The sequence below is a fragment of the Rhinoderma darwinii genome, chromosome 11 (genome assembly GCF_050947455.1).
Source record: "Rhinoderma darwinii isolate aRhiDar2 chromosome 11, aRhiDar2.hap1, whole genome shotgun sequence".
Taxonomy (NCBI): domain Eukaryota; kingdom Metazoa; phylum Chordata; class Amphibia; order Anura; family Rhinodermatidae; genus Rhinoderma; species Rhinoderma darwinii.
In genome coordinates, this window is record NC_134697.1 from 71,239,156 (window position 1) to 71,259,434 (window position 20,279).

Here is a 20,279-nt window from a genome sequence, read left to right on the forward strand (position 1 = left end):
TAGACCGCATATTGAGAGTTCCCAAAAGCAGCTACCAAATGCAAGTTTAACACTCTAGAATTTTATCTCCTTAATTCTTCATGAAATAACGAGCAAACAGCCACACCCAGACATGAAACTGCCGGTCAGTGATCTGTCCACTTACTTTTGAGCCTATTTATTATTTGTTTTACATGTTTATTAAGAATTTTTTATTGTATGAAAAAGTATATTTTCCCATTTATTTAATTTTAGCAGTTTTAGGAAACAATATCACCTGACAACCAGATCCATTTTTTTAAAGCGTGACAAATTTTTACTAAAAGAAAAAACGGAATCCTTTTATTGTCCATCCCAGCTCAAAGTTCACGAAGATATCTCTAAGTAATCGATAAACTGCGAACTAAAAAGCATTGCACTCATTGCACTCATATGTCATAACTGGGTTTGCTACAAGCTAATCTCTTGGTACAAAAAAACTTGCACCACATTAAGTTTTTAGGTAATTTCAGGCAATTTGTGTAAAGTAGCTGAAAAAGGTGAGTGAACACCGATGTTTTGAAATTGTTAGTTATGTTGAGCGCAGTTTCTTTAGATTCCTTAAAAAGTCACAAAAATATTAACCATTGTGAGATTATTAAAATATTTGTATCTCTAATTAGGACATGGTTGTCCCCTACCGGACCATCAGCTTCATAGCTGCAATACTTATAATGATATTCACCGGGACTCTGTCAGACACCTCTCCCATGTGCTCTGTAATACAAGGACTTCCAGGTCTAAACGGACGGGATGGGAGAGATGGAATCAACGGATTAAAGGGAGATTCAGGTAGGAAATATGGACAAATGAAGATTACAAATAGCCACTCCCTATAGTTGAATAGATTAGACATAGTTCACAAAACAAAGATAAAATATGAGGTATTAAGTCGGTCGTCGTTTTGTTTCTCTCCCTAGTAAATATAGTAGCATTTACTGAAATGTTTACATGGTCATCATTTTCTTTGTAAAATAGAATGGGAATTAAAAAAAAATAAAAAAGAAACATTTCATATATGAGAACAGTCATATGTATATTATTGTCCATCTTATATTATTGTCCTACAATATTCTATATTTTAGAAGTTTTTTTTTTTTCAGAATGCTTGTGTGTGCTGATCAGTAATAGCAGCTCCTTGAGAGAACATCACATATTGTATAATATATTGTATAATTCATATACATTAAATTAACCCTTTCTGTGTTGCAATCATAAATAAATAAACGTTTCAACAACAATGATCTTACTTTACCAGTTTAGTTTTACAATCACATCTCTGGGATATAAAACAGGGGTGTAACTATAGGGGCTGCGGAGGTTATGGTTTCACCCGCATCTTAGACCCTCAGGGGGCCCAAAAATTCCCTCTGCCCCATATAAAGAGGTCAGTACTATAAATCATTTGAGATGGTGGAGGGTCCTGATTTTGTTTTGGGACCCTGGAGATTCAAGATTCTCCCCTGTTCTGGATCCATTTGGGCGAGTGCAACCTGCAAAAGTATACTTCAGTATTGGGCAAACCCTGAAACAGTACCTTTTTGCATTGGTTGTTGCAAAGGTCGAATATTTACTCCACATGGAGTGAATAAAAGCAACCTTGCAAAAAGAAACGCAGACTTAGAGCCTGTTCACATCAGCGTTCGCTTTCCGTTCCGGGGTTCCGTCGGAGGTTTCCGTCGGGTGAACCCCGCAACGGAAATTGAAACAAACCACAGCTTCCGTTTCAGCCACCAGTGATATCAATGGTGACGGAAACATCGTTAACGGTTTCCGTTCGTCACCATTCTGGCAGGTTTCCGTTTTAACGACGGAATCAATAGCGGAGTCGACTACGCTATTGATTCCGTCGGAAAACCGGAAACCTGCCGGAATGGTGACGAACGGAAACCATTAGCGATGTTTCCGTCACCATTGATATCAATGGTGACTGAAACGGAAGCTGTGGTTTCACTTTCACTTTCCGTTGCGGGGTTCACCAGACGGAAATCTCCGACGGAACCCCGGAACGGAAAGCGAAGGCTGATGTGAACAGGCCCAAAGCTATTCATTTTATGAGGGCGATCTTTTATCAACAAGCGGTCTCTAACAGTGTGGGCATCTGTTCATGATGGTTTTCAACACACAGCATGGCACTCTCTGGAACTATTGATGTATTGTTCATTCATCCATTTTGTCTTTATGGAGGGCTATTGTGTTTCTCTTAAACTGTTTCACTGGATGTATTTTATAAACCCTAATAAAAATGAGTATTCAAAAAGAGAAAAAAAAGTACACGTTTGTAGTTTTTGTGTTCTAGTACTTTTATAGACAACTATCATTTCTAGTAATATTTATTCTTGAATACATATAATTGAGTAGTTTAGAAACCAAGCTATTACTAGTGTATATGCATATCTGAATTTGTACACAAATTTACAAAATTTACCATATAGAGACAGTGTAATGAACCATCTATAAAAGTAATGTCAACCAATATACATCTGTTTTTAATGCAAGCCTTACTTAGTACAAGGATCTCATTGCAGCTATAATGATACTGGCATAATAAGTCACAAAGTCACTTTCTAGAAATCAAAGTTTGTGTATGAATATACAGTATATGCTACTTTTACTATATATTTGCATTCCAATTTCGATTTGATATATGACGTTCTAGAATCACAACTGCAAAGAGATGTGGGCAAGAGACCCCTTGACACACAGTACGAAAGGCAGAGAACTTTTTTCTTTTTAACCATTGTACTGTATACACAGTGTTCCGTCTATTGACCTCAGTGACTATGTAAGCTAGATAGACTACGCACATCACTGAGTGTTACCGTTTTCACTTGTCATGGCTATGGCAGCTGCTGAGGAAATATTGAAGGTAGAAAATGACCTCCTCTGCTCCACTCTAGCTTCTACTATGTGAGGAACAGTAGGAACAAGTCTCATTTAATTGCAGGGCCCAATCCTTTTTCCAAAGTAACTACCGCTGGGGTCCTGCTCCAAATTTCTAATTCTTGTGACCGGGCCCCTGCTTGCAGTCACAGCTGCACTGCCCTGATGACGGCCCCAATTATTTGACTTGTATATTGCACTTTTTTAGCAGTTTTTCTCTCTGCGGGCTCTATCTCTAATTAGCAGTTTTCCTGAGCTAGTTGTCGGAGCCTAACTGCTATCATGAGTTAGTACAGCAAAAAGGTGAGGGGATGGCGGCGCTGCTCAGAGACTATTATGAGGTGGTGAAGTGTAGATAGCCGGCTGCCACCCACTGCAGTCCCTGGGTGCTAAATCCTTAGTACCTGGGACAAGGTGAGAGTCAGAAGGTGAAGAGAAAAAATGCAGTGTAATTACGGGTATCGGCGCCAGGCTGAAGAGGATCAGGAATGGAGTCAAGTGCATAGGATCTAGGAGATCTTTTATTGAGAACTGCTATCATGTCTTCTATACACTGCGTACAGAGAATGTATAGAAGCAGCAGCAACAACATGGAGGAGATTATACATCGGCAATGTCGTGTAGTTGTGAATCCAGTACTAGGATGAAATATGAAACTTACTAGGAAGCTGCTACAGTCTCATTGTGTCTGAGTCTCTCTGATTCTCCCTCTCTGCTATCTCCTCCCCCCACTTACCTCTCCCTAGACTTCTATGGGAAGCTGTAATCTGTTTTTTTCAATGAGCTGATGGTCTGCCTTTTCTTAATTAATCTTTATTTGTCTCTAATAAGATATATTACAAAGTTTCTTATATACGCTAGTACTATTGATTTATACAAAGTGTGTTAAAAAGTTAGAGACCATTTAAATGTTAGGAGTGCTAATATGTCTTTACCATTTATCACATACTATAAGCACAGTAACTCAAAAAAATATGCAAAAATCACTTTAATAGCTGCCTAACCATGTGTGGAAAAGTTAGTTAATGAAAAGTTTAAAATGATTAAGAACAAGATTACAGTTAGACAATATTATTGATAGACAAATTTTATTGTTCTAATCCAAAAATTAGCAACATTTGGACATGAATGGGAATCTGTTCAACCTACAGCCCTAGTTTTAGATTATGCTACCTATTGTATACTTAAAACTAAGGTAACCCAAGGTCCCATGGACATCTATTCTTTTTTTTTAGGTCCTCCTGGAGAGCCAGGAATGCAAGGAGTAAGAGGCAGCATTGGCCCACCAGGAAAAGAAGGACCAAAGGGTAATATAGGTGCGCTAATTATTTTGATTTCAACTTTATAATTTATAAGAAATGTATTATTAAATTTCATGTTCAAATAATTTGACCTTTATGTTTCCCTGCTTAGCATTACCTGGGCAAAAAGGCGAAAGAGGAAATGCTGGAGCACCAGGTATGTATAACCAATGCATTACAGCCATTACATAGTGACAATGTATTGATAGTTATCAGAAAATAATAAACATATTACCATAAACTTTTTGAAATTTGATTGTTCGGAAAACTAAAGTAATCTAATTATTTTTTTCTTATCAATGTGTCTATAAACATATTTATCTAATATCTATTTAGTCTGCAGCAATGTACATAGATTGTAATTGCCCACTAAGAACAATTTCATCAGCATGTTTTTAGACAGCGGTATCTCACATTGTGCAGATAATGACTGAATGTTCTTTAACCAGTTGTGGATCGCCCAAAGACTATAAACGTCCGGGCGGTCCGCAATTAACTCTGCAGGGACGTTCCGGAACGCTCTGTAGATTGACACTCTTTGCTGCACTGTAGCGACATTTATCTCTGTGACATCACGGAGCTCTGCCTAGAGACAAAAGGCGAGGTCTCTGGGCATGTGATCATTGTGACAACCTGTCAAAATGATCAAAACACTTTCCCCCCCGGAACCCCTCCTGTCATGCACACATCCTTCACCATTTTTACATCCGTTTAAAACCGATCCGTGTGTCCGTTGTGACATCCGTGTGGTTTCCATTGTCACTCCACGTCCGTTCCGTTGTTCTGTTTTAAACGGATACTGTGCTTCCGTTTGTCTTCCATTTTAAATGGTCCATTAAAATCCATCTTGTGTGTTGAATGGAGGGAACTTTGGCACGCCCTGCCGTTGCTTAGCAAGAGATCTGTGAAAAACGGGCCGAGAAATGCAATTTAATATTTATTGCCCAGATCCTGCAGTTTTTAGAAATATCCCACATGTGGCCCTAGCGTGCTACTGGACTGAAACACAGGCGATTTTTGGGCCTCTTTTTTTAGAATATATTTTAGGTACCTTGTCAGGTTTGAAGAGGTCTTGTGGTGCCAAAACAGTGGAAATCCCCCAAAAGTGACCCCAATTTTGGAAACTACACCTCTCAAGTAATTTATCTAGGGTAATAGTCAGCATTTTGACCCCACAGGTTTGTTGCTGAATTTATTTAAATTTGTCTGTGAAAATGAAAATCTACTTTTTTTTCCTGAAACAAAATAGAATTTTTAAATTCTTACAAGGAATAAAGCAGAAAAAAGCACCCCAACATTTGTAAAGCAATTTCTCACGATTACGGCAATACTGCATATGTGGTAATAAATTGCTGTTTGGACCCACAGAAGGACCCAGAAGCCCCATTTGGAGCACAGATTTTGCTGGAATGGTCCTCAAGTGCCATATTGCGTTTGCAAAGCTCCTGAGGTACCAATACAGTGAAAACCCCCAAGAAGTTACCCATTTTGTAAACTGCACCGCTCAGAGAATTTATCTAGGGTTTTGATCACTTTTATGACCCCCATCGTTTTTTTTCTGAATTTAGTGGAAATCTGGTATGAATAATAAAATACGTAATTTATAGGACAGATTTTTCAGACACAAAGCATGTAAGTGAAGGAAAGCGCCTCACCATTTATTGGTCTATTTCTTCCAAGTTCCTAAATACCCCCAAAGTGGTCTAAATATGTTGTCTGGACACATAGCAGTGCCTGGAAGTGAAGTAGCACCACAAGGATTTTTATGCCTTATTTTTACTTAGATGATTTTTGGGCACAAACATAGGCCTGAAAAAATGGTGCAGATCATACACATTTGTTATAGTATTAGATATCCATTTAGGGGTATAATGAGAATTTTTAGTTTTTTGTGAGTGTCCAACTTTAAAAATGGGTAAAAGACAAAATACAGAAGATACGGTAGATACGGAAGCAGTCTTACATGCAGAGTCCGGGTTTGGATGGACAAATGTCACACTGATAATATGGTATCCTTTCGGATACCCCTTTTTGTTCAGACACGTCACCTTTTTTGTGCCCTGCGTTTTTTGTTTTTTTGCTATGGCAGGCACTTCACTTGGAAAGTGCTGCCCAGGAACTATTCGGGAAACATAACTTGGAGAAACAGACATTTCCCCCACCTTGTCTCCAAGCAAAATAATTTTTTCTTGGTACTCCAAGTATGTACCCGGCGTATTTCCAGATGATTTTGAGTTTGCGTGTGAACATACCCTAAGGGTATGTTCACACGGCTTAGCAAAATACGTCTGAAAACACGGAGCAGTTTTCAGGCGAAAACAGCTCCTGATTTTCAGACGTTTTTGTAACTACTCGCGTTTTTCGACGTGTATTTTACGGACATTATTGGAGCTGGTTTTCAATGGAGTCAATGATAAACGGCTCCAAAAATGTCCCAAGAGGTGACATGCACTTCTTTTTCGCGGGCGTCTTTTTACGCGCCGTATTTTGACAGCGACGCGTAAAATTAGACCTCGTGGGAAAAGAACATCGTAAAACCCATTGAAAGCAATGGGAAGATGTTTGTAGGCGTAATGGAGCCGTTTTTTCAGGGGTAATTCGAGGCGTAAAATGCCAGAATTACATCTGAAAACAGTGCATGTGAACATACCTTAAAAGATCAGAGCCTGTATCCCTTATTTTTCACCCACCCTGGGTGAAAAGGCACTCTGATTGGTGGGTCTGAACAAACCCACCAATTACAACAATCTCCGGCAATGGCCCACTGCTAGTGGTCCATTGCTGGTCACATGGGACATGAGGCAAGGGGGAACTGTAGTTACCGTTCCTGGACTTAACTACAAGTACCGGGAACAGTTTTAAACGTAGATACAATGTGATCGCCGGCATTGGACCGTTATTATGGATCCATTGACGGTGACACAGGAGTGTCAGCTGTCGAGTACAGCTGATTCCCCGGTTCCCGGTGCACACTGTTACACTGTAAGTCCTGGTGCAGGAAGTAATGTCTCACCAGGACGTACAGTTGCGTCCTGGTGTGTCTAGGGGTTAAACAGTCCCGCCAAGTGAAAATCCCAAACGGTGTAAATTTAGCCTAATAAAGACAAGCACTTCTTTAGGCACTTCAACCACGTCTTATTCATTGATGTAACTAATCTAAGGTAATTTATATGAATCTTTCTCAAAAGTATTACCCTTTAATCTAGGAATGACAGGTCCAAAGGGAGAAAAAGGTGACAGTGCTGGACAAACAGGTAAATAATCAAAGTATCAATAAAGTGTGCTTGTACATCAGTGGTTCTTAGTTACAAAAGGGAAACTGGGACGTGTGAACAAAATTTAGCAAATTTATCTAACTACCATTTAAGTGCTAGTATAAATTTTCATTCAGAGGATGACAATTTTACAATTGAGGGAGAATGTGAATGATTATTTATTGATATAAAGATATACACTTTTCTTCATTATTGATTCAAGTGACATGCAAAACATAGTAGTATTTTGCAAATATTATTTAAAGCGTACCTAACTTTTTAGGGGACTTTTCAGAATAAGTTGTCATATCTGTGTCCTTGAATGGGAGATACTGTGAACCATCGCTGCAAGTGTGTAGATGATTCACAGTGAGCAAGTAGAAAGGAATGGGAAGCAGCGCTCATACAAGCGGCGCGGCTCCTTCAAAATTTGAAACACACACAAACTCAATCGGATGCACCGTTGCCTTATACTTCCGGTGCAGCAATGAAGTCCGGCAAAAAAACACCTCGCTGCACAGTGCGTGCCCATGCAATGTCGCTTACGAGAAAGTTGTAGGAGAATGATAGTGATGTAGAACAGCCAGGAAGATGTCAATCAACATGGAAAGGGTGTCTGGAGGCAGAACTAAGTGACTCTTCAGGATAGGAGCAGCGTCCCATTAGCCTTTAATGAGTAATTAGCATACAGCGTGCTCCATTTTAAAAGTTGATTTTATTTATATATATATATATATATATATATATATATATAAATACTCAGGGCCACCATCAGGAATTTCTGGGCCTCATACAGCCATTACCGGGGGTGGGCAACGGAGAGTGTGGCACTCACGTTTGTACGTTATACGCATTAACTGATTTGGTGCTGATGTCAATTACAGTGAAGGAAACCATAGAGCCGGCAGTGACCGGTTAACGCTCTGGATTTTGATCTATTTAGCCAAAACGTATCCGACTGTATGGCATAAAGTGGGATACGTTGCCCGGGGAATGGCCCAGGGGAAACTCCTGAAGTTACTGTCCATGAACAGGGCTGGAGCCTTTTACTAGCGCTCAGCCCAGGGACTATGGCGCTGTTCCTAAAGTCCATATATGTAAAGTGACGTCAGAAGCTTTGCAAAGCCAGAGTACACGGCCGGAGCGTCAGCAACGCTCTGGCCAGGGATTCCGGCCCTGGAGAATCCCCTGACGTCACTTTACATATACGGACAGTGATGTCAGGAGCTTTCCCAGGGACAAAGTACACGTGTAGAGCACTTGTGATGTTCTGCCTGGGGACTCCTGACGTCACTGTCCACATACTAATGTCAGGAGCGGTATACATTTTTTTGTGCAACTCCTCAGGATGGAATAGCATAGTCTACTACACTATTCCATCCTTCAAAGAAAGGGGAAAGAGACGTCAGGGGCGTAGCTAAAGGCTCATGGGCCCCGATGCAAAAGTTCTTATTGGGCCCCCCCCCGCAAACTCCTCATGGCCGACGGTCCGCAGCTTTCAGCTGCATCGCTGGGTCTCCTAAGTGACCCAACAATGCAGCACTAGCAGCCGGGGGCGTCACTAAGGACTTAAAATGTCAGGGGAAATAACCCCAATACATATGTGTCCGCCCCAAAAAAAATGTATGTGTGTATATGAGACAGCATAGCATATCTATAGCACTACGACCCTATCAACTATAGATAGTATTAGATACAGTGGCTCAGTAGACAGTATCACACATGATAGGATTAGATACAGTGGCTCAGCAGACAGTATCACACATGATAGGATTAGATACAATGGCTCAGCAGACAGTATCATACATGATAGGATTAGATACAATGGCTCAGCAGACAGTATCACACATGATAGGATTAGATATAGGGCCCAGCAGATAGTATCACACATGATAGGATTAGATACAGTGGCTCAGCAGACAGTATCACACGATAGGATTAGATACAGTGGCTCAGCAGACAGTATCACACATGATAGCATTAGATACAGTGGCTCAGCAGACAGTATCACACATGATTGGATTAGATATAGGGCCCAGCAGACAGTATCACACATGATAGGATTAGATACGGTGGCTGAGCAGACAGTATCACATATTATAGGATTAGACACAGTGGCTCAGCAGACAGTATCACACATGATTGGATTAGATACAGGACTCAGCTCGCTGACATTGCAGCTCCAGCGCTGGACCCAGGAAAGGTAAGAATAATAATTTTGCTTCTTTATGTGTTACTGTTTATTTTTGTGTGTTTGTGTTATTTTACAGGTTCGGTTGTTGGACTTCGGATTCAAGGACGACATCAATGACAGCGTTATTTTATTGTCAATAAAATGGTTAATAAGGGTTGTGTTTTTTTATTTCAATAAAATATTTTTTCTATGTGCTTGTATCTTTTTAAACTTTATTATCACCGCCTTAGTAATGGCCGCTGGCTGATTGACAACCTCCATTACTAAGGCGGGGCTTAATGTTAGCAGGTGCAGAGGCTAACACTAACCCCCATTATTACCCCGGTACCCACCACCACCAGGGGTACTGGGAAGAGCCGGGTATGAACCAGTACCCGACCATCTGTAGTGACGGGCAGGCACCAGGGCGGCCGCAGGCTGGTACTATTAGGCTGGGGAAGGCCAAAAACAGTGGCCCTTCCCACCCTGGTAATGCTAGGCTGCTGCTGCTGTGTGGTATCTGGCTGGTTAGGAAAATTGGGGGGGGGGACCCCACATCGTTCTTTCCAATTATTTTTTTTTTTTTTAAATGACGTGGGGTCCCCCCCATTTTTCATAACCAGCCAGATACAATAGATCAGCAGCAGCCTAGCATCACCAGGGTGGGAAAGGCCACTGTTTTTGGCCTTTCCCCTCCTGATAATACCAGCCTGCGGCGGCCGCCCCAGTGGCCGACCATCACTACAGATGGTCAAGTACTGGATGATACCCAGCTCTTCCCAGCACCCCTGGTGGCGGTGGGTACCGGAGTAATAAAGGGGGTTAATGTTAGCCTCTGCACCGGTTAACACTAAGCCCCGCCTTAGCAATGGATACTGTCAATCAGCCGGCGGCCATTACTAAGGCGGTAGTAATATAGTTTAAAAAAACCCACAAAGACATAGAAAAAATATTTTATTGAAATAAAAAAAACAAAACACAACCCTCGTCAAGCATTTTATTAATAATAAAAAAGCCGTCATCGAAGCAGTCCTGGAATCCGACGTAGTCCAACGACCGAACCTGTAAGAAAACACACAAAAAACGATTAGTAACACATGTGTTAGGCTTAGATACAGGGCCCATGTGTGATACTATCTGTGGGACCCTGTATCTAAGCCTACCACAAGGTAGGCTTAGATACAGAATCCAGCAGACAGTAATCTTATACAGTACAAGATTACTGTGTGCTGGGGCCCTCTATCTAAACCTACAGTGTAGTAGGCTTATATACAGGGCCCATCAGACAGGATCACACATGGGCCATGTATCTAAGCCTACCATGTGATTGGCTTAGATACAGGGCCCAGCAGACAGCATCACACAATCTGTGATCCTGTCTCATGGGCCCTCTAAGCCTGCTACATCGTAGGCTTAAAGGGGTTGTCCAGTCCCTAAACATTGATGGCCTATCCTCAGGATAGGCCATCAATAGCTGATGTGTCGGGGTCCGACTCCCGGGACCCAGCCAATCAGCTGTTTTGAAGGGGACGCAGCACTCGTACGAGAGCTGCTTCCCCTTAATTTCACTTACTCGCTCACACTGTGAATCGCCGACACCGATTCACAGTGTGACCGGAATGAAGGGGAAGCAGCTCTCGTACGAGTGCTGCGGCCCCTTCAAAACAGCTGATTGGCGGGTCCCGGGAGTCGGACCCCGCCAGTCAGCTTTAGCAGTCAGGGCTACTAATCTTACCTTCCTCTTCAGCCGCGGCGGAAGTTCTATCCTCTCGATGTTGTGCGCGGCGCATAGCGTTGTGACGTCATGTGCTGCACACAGCACTTGACGTCAGGACCTCCGCTGCGATCCAGAACCAGGAAGGTAAGTACAGTCTGTTACTATAGTAACAGGGGCCCGCGGCCCGAGTTATTATAGTAACTTTTTATAGATGTGGTGCCGGGGGCCGTGGGCCCCCCTGGCTTCGGGGCCCTGTTGCAATTGCGACCGCTGTGACCCCTATAGCTACGCCACTGACCGACGTCTACCAGCCCGACGGAGCTAAAAGGACATAATGGAGTCCTGTGAATTATCGTCTACATTGTTTATAGTGTACGTTAGGAGATTTCCTGGCGTACACGATATACTTAGGACAACAACACAATGTGAAGGAAGCCTTAACCCCTTAATGACCGGGCCATTTTGCACGTTAATGACCAAGGATTATTTTTAGTTTTTTCATGGTCACATTCCAAGAGTCGTAACTTTTTTTTTATTCCGTCAACATAGCCGTATAAGGGCTGTTTTTTTGCGGGACGAGTTGTATTTTGTAATTGTACCATTTTTAGATGCTTATAATATATTGATTAACTTTTATTAACTTTATTTTAGGAGAGAATTGAAAATAAGCAGCTATTCCAGCATTAATTTTCACGTTATAAATTTACGGCGTTTACTATGCAGCGTAAATAACATGTTAACTTTATTCTATGGGTCGGCACGATTACGGGGATACCAAATATGTAAAGGTTTTATATGTTTTCCTACGTTTGCACAATAAAAACCCTTTTAGAAAAAAATTACTTGTTTTTGCATCGCCGCGTTCCAAGAGCCGTCATTTTTTTATTTTTCCGTCGATGTGGCCGTATGTGGGCTTGATTTTTGCGGGCCAATGTGTAGTATTCATTAGTACTATTTTGGGGTACATAGGACTTATAGATTAATTTTTATTTTATTTTTTATGGGGGGAATGGGAGAAAAGAGAGAATTTTGGCGTTGTTTTTTGCGTTTTTTTTTGGACACCGTTCATCCGGCGGTTTATTTAATGTGTTCATTTTATTGGTCAAGTTGTTACGATCGCGGGGATATCATATATGTGTATGTGTTATTTGTTTTGACACTTTTACTGAATAAAACCACTTTTTGGGCAAAAAAAGTAGTTTTATTTGATTTTGACTGTAATTATTTTTTTTTTCCCACAAACTTTATTTAACTGATTGATTTTTTTTTTTTTAAGTCCCACCAGGGGACTTCACTATGCGATATGCCGATCGCATATATAATGCTTTGGTATACTTCGTATACCAAAGCATTATTGCCTGTCAGTGTAAAACTGACAGGCAACCTGTTAGGTCATGCCTCCGGCATCGCCTAACAGGCAGTTGCTGAAGACAGACCTGGGGGTCTTTGTTAGACCCCCGGCTGTCATGGAAACCCTACGGCGACCCGCGATTTGTTTGCGGGGGCGCCGATCGGGTGACAGAGGGAGCTCCCTCCCTCTGTCAAACACATTAGATGCCGCTGTCACTATTGACAGCGGCATTTAATGGGTTAAACTGCCGGAATCGGAGCGCGCTTTGATTCCGGCAGTTGCAGCAGGAGCCAGGCTGTGTATAACAGCCGTGCTCCTGCCGCTGATCGCGTGGGTACACTGGCATTACCCACGCGATGAGAGGACGGATATATCCATCCTCCTGCGCGAACTAGCAGCTGCTGAGGACGGATATATCCGTCCTTCGGCGTTAAGGAGTAAGGGTGGGGGAAGCGCTTGGGAGGATATAAGGAGAACTGATGCTCCTTACGTTGCCATTAAAGTTCAATGTGCTTTTCAACAGCAAAAATCGGAAGCGTGTGCCACAGGCGTGTAGCAGATCCGCATAAGAATAAGGCCCTGTTTACACAGAGTTTTCTGCCGCAATTTTGCAGCGGAAACCGCGTTGCAAACTGCGTCAAAAAACTTCTGAAATCGCCTCCTATTGATTTCAAGGGGAGGCGAAGGTGTTTTTTTCCCGCGAGCAGAAAAAAACGCTTGCGGTAAAAAGAAGCGACTGGCCCTTTCTTCGGGCATTTCTGGCTCTGACCTACCATTGACATCAATGGGAGGCAGAGAAAGCCTGAAGGAATTTCGAGGCAGATTTTTCTGCCTGCAAAAAACTGTGTGAACAAGGCCTAAGTCCCATTGTCATTCAAAGTTGCTTATTCTCGGCTTTTTCATGGAAAATAAGTAGCATGCTACTTATTGCTGTGGCGGATTTCTTTTCATGGCGCGGACAAAAATACACATGTAAAATTTTTCGCAGCATATGAACTGGGTTGCGGAAACCTCATATGCATGGGATGCAGAATCATCGGCATGTCATCGGAAACCGTATCAAATCCAACATGTGTGAACAGGGCCTTAGGCAGAGGCAGTGGGAGGCAGAGAGAGCGTATCTCGCTGAGTTTTTTGCCAGTGGCACTCAATGGCCGCGGGCGAAAAACGCAGCGAAAAAGTGTCGAAAATGACGGCAAACGACGTGCAGTTTTTTGCAGGAGGAAAATTCTGCCTCAAAATTTGAGATTTTGAGGCAGAGTTTTCCTCCTGCAAAAAACTCAGTGTGAACACAGCCTTAGGCCGGATTTACACGAGCGTGTGCGTTTTGCGCGTGCAAAATACGTGGCGTTTTGCGCACGCAAAAGGTACTTAACAGCTCCGTGTGTCAGCCGCGTATGATGCGTGGCTGCGTGATTTTCGCACAGCCGCCATCATTATGAGGGTATGTGCACACGCTAGCTGGCTTTTCCATCTGAAATGACAGACTGTTTTCAGGAGAAAACAGATGCGTCGTTTCAGACGTAAAAGCTCCTCCTCGCATTATGCGAGGTGTCTTTGACGGCCAAACATTTGAGCTGTTCTTCATTGACTTCAATGAAGAACGGCTCAAATGACGTTGCAAAGAAGTGTCCTGCACTTCTTTGCCTAGGCAGTCAATTTACGCGTCGTCGTTTGACAGCTGTCAAACGACGACGCGTAAATTACAGGTCGTCTGCACAGTACGTCGGCAAACCCATTCAAATGAATGGGCAGATGTTTACCGACGTATTGTAGCCCTATTTTCAGACGTAAAACGAGGCATAATACGCCTCGTTTACGCCTGAAAATAGGTCGTGTGAACCTAGCCTGACACTCTGTTTGGATGTTTGTAAACAGAAAAGCACGTGTGGCTTTTCTGTTTTCATTCATACTTTTTACTGCTGTTGCGCGAATCACGCGCGTAACACGGAAATGCTTCCATGTGCTGCGCGTGATTTTCACGCACCCGTTGACTTCAACGGGTGCGTGATGCGCGAACAACGCACAAATATAGGACAGGTCGTGAGTTTTACGCACCGGACACGCGCTGCGTGAAACTCACGGACAGTCTGCACGGCCCCATAGACTAACATAGGTTCGTGCAAGGCGTGTTGCATGGACGTTTAACACGTTCGTCTGAATAAGCCCTTAGAGTCGGTTAAAAAAAAATTCTGCTAGGCTAAATGCACACGATACTTATTACGAGCAAATTTGTTGCGGGTATTTTCGTGCAGCAAATCCGCAGTGTAATACAGGACCAGCAAAGTAAATGAGATCAAGAAATCTAATCATGTCCCATTTTCTGCACAAAAATGTACCTGCAGTGCGTATTTGAAAATAAGCTACATGTCAATTTATCTTGCGTTTCTGCTTGCAAATTATTTCTGAATGTTTAAAAAAAATTTAAAAAATCTGCAACATAAAACCTGCACCTATTTCTGCATCAAAATGTAAAAACCGCAGGTGCAGATTTTACCTGCGGAATTACCTGCAGTTTTGATGCAGATTTTGTGCACCAAATTTCTCAATGTGTGCGTTACAGAATTTGCTAGGGATTAACAGCAAATTAACCCTTTAGGCTATGTTGACATGGAGTTTTTTGCTGGCGGAATTTCTGCCTCAAAATTCCTTTTGGAAGTTTGAGGCAGATTTTCCTCTCCCTGCACGCCGATTTTCGCAGCGTTTTTCGCCCGTGGCCATTGAGCGCCGCGGGCCTAAAATGCCGCTAAATACGCTTTCTCTTCCTCCCATTGATGTCAATGGGAGGTCAGAGGCCTAAACGCCCGAAGATAGGGCATGTCCCTTCTTTCTCCTGCAAAACGGTTTTACTGCTCGCAGGAAAAAGATGCCTCCGGCTCCCATTGAAATCAATGGGAGGCATTTTCGGGCCGTTTTTGACGAGTTTTGCGACGCGGTTTGCGCGTCAAAAAACTTGTCAAAAAACTCAGTGTGAACATAGCCTTACATTGTAAAGGATGAAATATGTTACAATTCTGCAACATAATAGACATGCAGCTGATTTAACTCCTTCCCTCCCGCCATTTTTCACTTTTGTTTTTTCCTCCCCACATTCCAAAAGCTATAATTTTTTATATTTTTCCATCTATATAGCCTTATGAGGGCTTGTTTTTTGCGGGACAAGCTGTAGTTTTTTATGGCACCATTTATTGTACCGCATAACGTACTGGGAAGCTGAAAAATAATATTTGTGGGGTGAAAAGGTGCAAAAAACAACGATTACGCCATTTGTTTGGGGGTTTTGTTTTTATGGCATCCATCAGGCAGTAAAAACGACATATTCACCTTATTCTATAGGTTGATACAATCACGGCGATACCAAATTTATATGTTTTGTTTTATGTCTTACCACATTTAAAAAAATAAAACTATTTGCTAAATTAAAAAAAAAAATTGTGCCGCCATGTTCTGAGAGCCATAGCTTTTTCATTTCTCCATCAATTTAGCGACGTGAGTGCTTAGACTTTGCGGGGCGAGCGGTAGTTTTCACTGATACCATTTTAGGGTATATGCGATTTTTTGATCACTTTTTCTTTAATTTTTTTTTAGTGCTAAGGTGACCAAAAAACAGCAATTTGTGTGTTTTATATATTTTTTTTTACGGCATTCACCGAGCGGGTTAAACAACGCTATATTGTAATAGTTCAGACTTTTACGGATGCGGAAATACCAGTTATGTTAACTTTTTTTTAAACATTGATTTAGGGGAAAAATGTGAAAAGGTTTTTTTTTTTAACTTTTAATACTTTATTTTTTTTGAAACATAAAAAAACCTTTATTTAACTGTTTTTTACTTTTTTTATTAGTCCCCCTAGGAGACTTGAAGCAGCGATCGTTGGATCACCTGCATGATATACTGCAATACTAATGTATTGCAGTATGTCGTGATTCTGACAGTCTCCTTTGAAGCTCTTCCGGAGGCAGCGCTTAATAGGAGCACAAAGATGGCGGACCTGGGGGCCTTTGTTAGGCCACCAGGCTGCCACAACAACCGTTGTTAATAGTCGATCGTGCCGCGGAGGTACCCCTGATTCTAACACTTTAAATGCAGCGGTCGCGATTGACCGCAGCTTTTAATGTGTTAAACAGGCAGACTCAAAGTGATTTTTGATTCCGCCCTTTGCAGTGAGGTGTCGGCTGCGTAACACAGACATCGCCCTTGAGCTCGCTCTATACTTACCTAACCCTTATCACGTACAGTTACGTGATATTGCGTTAAGGGGTTATAAATCAGCAGCACGTTCTAAATTCCATTCAGATTTTTGAAAACCCCATTCACATGAGTTAGGGCTTATTCAGACTAACATGTTAATCATCCGTGTGAAGGACGTTTTTTTAATGGCTGTCATACGGCTGCATGCATCTCTATGGGGTTATTCACATGGTCGTTGCTTTACACGTTTGTCTGAATATAGCCATATATTGTAATTTGTAGTGAATTTTCAGTGCTCAATCCGCACCAAAAATAGGAGACAAGTGGCCTTATTCAGATGTCCATGTTCGGTCTGGGATATACGGACCATGTATCGGCCATATTTCCCAGTTCAAGGGGCCGCATTTCTAGCATCACAGTTATCTATAATCATAGGAGTCCCACCCTATCCGTGGGAATACTATCCCCGGTCCCGTACTGAAAACATCATTACAGTGCGGGGCAGTATTCCCGCGGATAGGCAGGAACTCCTAGCAGCGTTGATAACTATGATGCTAGGAGTCCAGCTCCCTGAATTGTGGTCGGCCTGGGAAATACGGCTGATACACGCTCTTTATATCAAGGACTGAACACGCCTGTCTGAATAAGGCCTTAGTATAGTTACAGAGTGCGGTCAAATCCCATTTTTTTGCCACAATTTTTGCAAAATCGCGGCAAAACTTGATTTGACTGCACTGTAAGAATATAGCCTAACAGCACTATTTTTTCATGTTTTGTATCCAAATTTCGCCAAAAATCGCTAGGGAAATGAAAAAAACAACTACATTTTAACAGACTTTATATATTCTACAAGTGGGGTCAGGAGGAATGGGAAGCAGGATGGAGAGGGGGAGACACTCCCCAGTCTGCAGGTCCAGTAGGCTGTGTAGAGAAGGATGTGTCTGGAGGGCGGGATCTCCACACGGAGCTTCTGCTTCTCATGCTGCATCTTCCCCTTCTGTTATTCGTCCAGTTCGTGAAGTTACAACAGGTCTGCAGGGGAGGAGTGCAAGCGCTGTGGGGGGGCCCACAAGGGCAAGGGGGGCCCGCGAGTGGGGGGCTGCGAGGGGAGAGGGTGGGCCGACAGTCCGGGGTGGCGAAAGCCCGGCAGACCCCTTTTCTTCAGCCATGTGGCCGGGCCCCTGACGGGAGTACCACTAGTACTGCCCTGATGGCGGCCCTGTATATACTAGTCCTTCTCAATGAATTAGAATATCATCAAAATGTTAAATTATTTCAGTAATTCAATTCAAAAATTTAAACTCATATATTATATAGATTCATTACACACAGAGTGATCTATTTCCAGCATTTTTCTCTTTTAATGTTGATGATTATGGCGAACAGGTAATGAAAACCCAAAATTTAGTGTCTCAGAAAATTAGAATATTATATAATTTCAAAAATGACTTTTAATACCGAAATGTTGGCCTACTGAAAAGTATGTCCAGTATATGCTATGCACTCATTACTTGGGCGGGGCTCCTTTTGCATGAATTACTGCATCAATGCGGTGTGTCATGGAGGCGATCAGCCGGTGGCACTGCTGAGGTGTTAGGGTATGTTCACACGAAGTAGAAAACAGCTCCTGATTTTCAGACTTTTTGTAACTACTCACGTTTTTCGCTGCGTAATTTACGGTTGTTATTGGAGCTGTTTTTCAATGGAGTTAATGAAAAACGGCACCAAAAACGTCCTAAGAAGTGACATGCACTTCTTTGACGCGGGCTTCTTTTTGCTTGCCGTCTTTTGACAGCGACGCATAAAATTACACCTCGTGGGAACAGAACATCGTAAAATTAATTGAAAGCAATGGGCAGATGTTTGTAGGCGTAATGGAGCAGTTTTTTCAGGCATAATTCAAGGCGTAAAACTCCCGAATTACATCTGAAAACAGTACGTGTGAACATACCCTTATGGAAGCCCAGGTTGCTTTGATAGCGGCCTTCAGCTCGTCTGCATTGTTGGGTCTGGTGTCTCTCATCTTCCTCTTGACAATACCCCATAGATTCACTATGAGGTTTAGGTCAGGTGAGTTTGCTGGCCAATCAAGCGCAGCGATACTGTGGGTATTAAACCAGGTATTGGTAATTTTAGCAGTGGGACCTTAATTTCCAATTGAAATGCAAACTTAACTTTCATCTGAAAACAGGACTTTGGACCACTGAGCAACAACAGTGTTGGTCCACTGTGTTATATCAAGTCCAAAGTCAACCCAGCTGTCTACCAGGAAATTTTAGAACACTTCATGCTTCCCTCTGCTGACTAGCTTTATGGAGATGCTGATTCAATATTCCAGCAGGACATGGCACCTGCCCACACTGGCAAAAGTACTGTACATACTTTTTAGTAGGCCAACATTTCGGTATTAAAAATCATTCTTAAAATTGGGCTTATTAATATTCAAATTTTCTGAGACACTAAATTTGGGGTTTTCATTAACTGTTCGCCACAATAAGCATTAAAAGAAAAAAATGCTGGAAATAGATCACTCTGTGTGTAATGAATCTACAGTATATAATATATGAGTCTCTCTTTTTGAATTGAATTACTGAACTAAATTAGCTTCTCGATTATATTCTAATCCATTGAGAAGGACCAGTATATATACATATATATATATATATATATATATATATATATATATATATATATATATATATACACTACCGTTCAGAAAGTTTGGGGTCACCCAGACAATTTTGTGTTTTTCATGAAAACTCACACTTATATTTATCAAACTAGTTGCAAAATGACTAGAAAATATAGTCAAGACATCGACAAGGTTAGAAATAATGATTTTTATTTCAAATAATAATTTTCTTCTTCAAACTTTGCTTTCGTCAAAGAATGCTCCATTTGCAGCAATTACAGCATTGCAGACCTTTGGCATTCTAGCTGTTAATTTGCTGAGGTAATCGGGAGAGATTTCACCCCATGCTTCCAGAAGCCCCTCCCACAAGTTGGATTGGCTTGATGGGCACTTCTTGCGTACCATACGGTCAAGCTGCTCCCACAACAGCTCTATGGGGTTGAGATCTGGTGACTGCACTGGCCACTCCATTACAGATAGAATACCAGCTGCCTGCTTCTTCCCTAAATAGTTCTTGCATAATTTGGAGGTGTGCTTGGGTCATTGTCCTGTTGTAGGATGAAATTGGCTCCAATCAAGCGCTGTCCACAGGGTATGGCATGGCGTTGCAAAATGGAGTGATAGCCTTCCTTATTCAAAATCCCTTTTACCTTGTACAAATCTCCCACTTTACCAGCACCAAAGCAACCCCAGACAATCACATTACCTCCACCATGCTTGACAGATGGCGTCAGGCACAGGGGCGTAGCTAAAGGCTC

General features: G+C 42.1%; 1 protein-coding gene across 1 annotated transcript in view; it reads left to right on the plus strand.

The window, feature by feature from the left end:
- Positions 1-389: 389 nt before the first annotated feature.
- The window catches only part of LOC142663936 (pulmonary surfactant-associated protein D-like), a 44,010-nt gene continuing 24,120 nt past the window's right edge, over positions 390-20,279 (plus strand). The window contains exons 1-5 of the mRNA XM_075842787.1: positions 390-518; positions 642-810; positions 4,137-4,217; positions 4,315-4,359; positions 7,409-7,456. Of these exons, the coding sequence (XP_075698902.1) occupies positions 645-810; positions 4,137-4,217; positions 4,315-4,359; positions 7,409-7,456 (340 nt within the window). The 5' untranslated portion in view covers positions 390-518; positions 642-644. The remainder of the gene's footprint in view (positions 519-641; positions 811-4,136; positions 4,218-4,314; positions 4,360-7,408; positions 7,457-20,279) is intronic.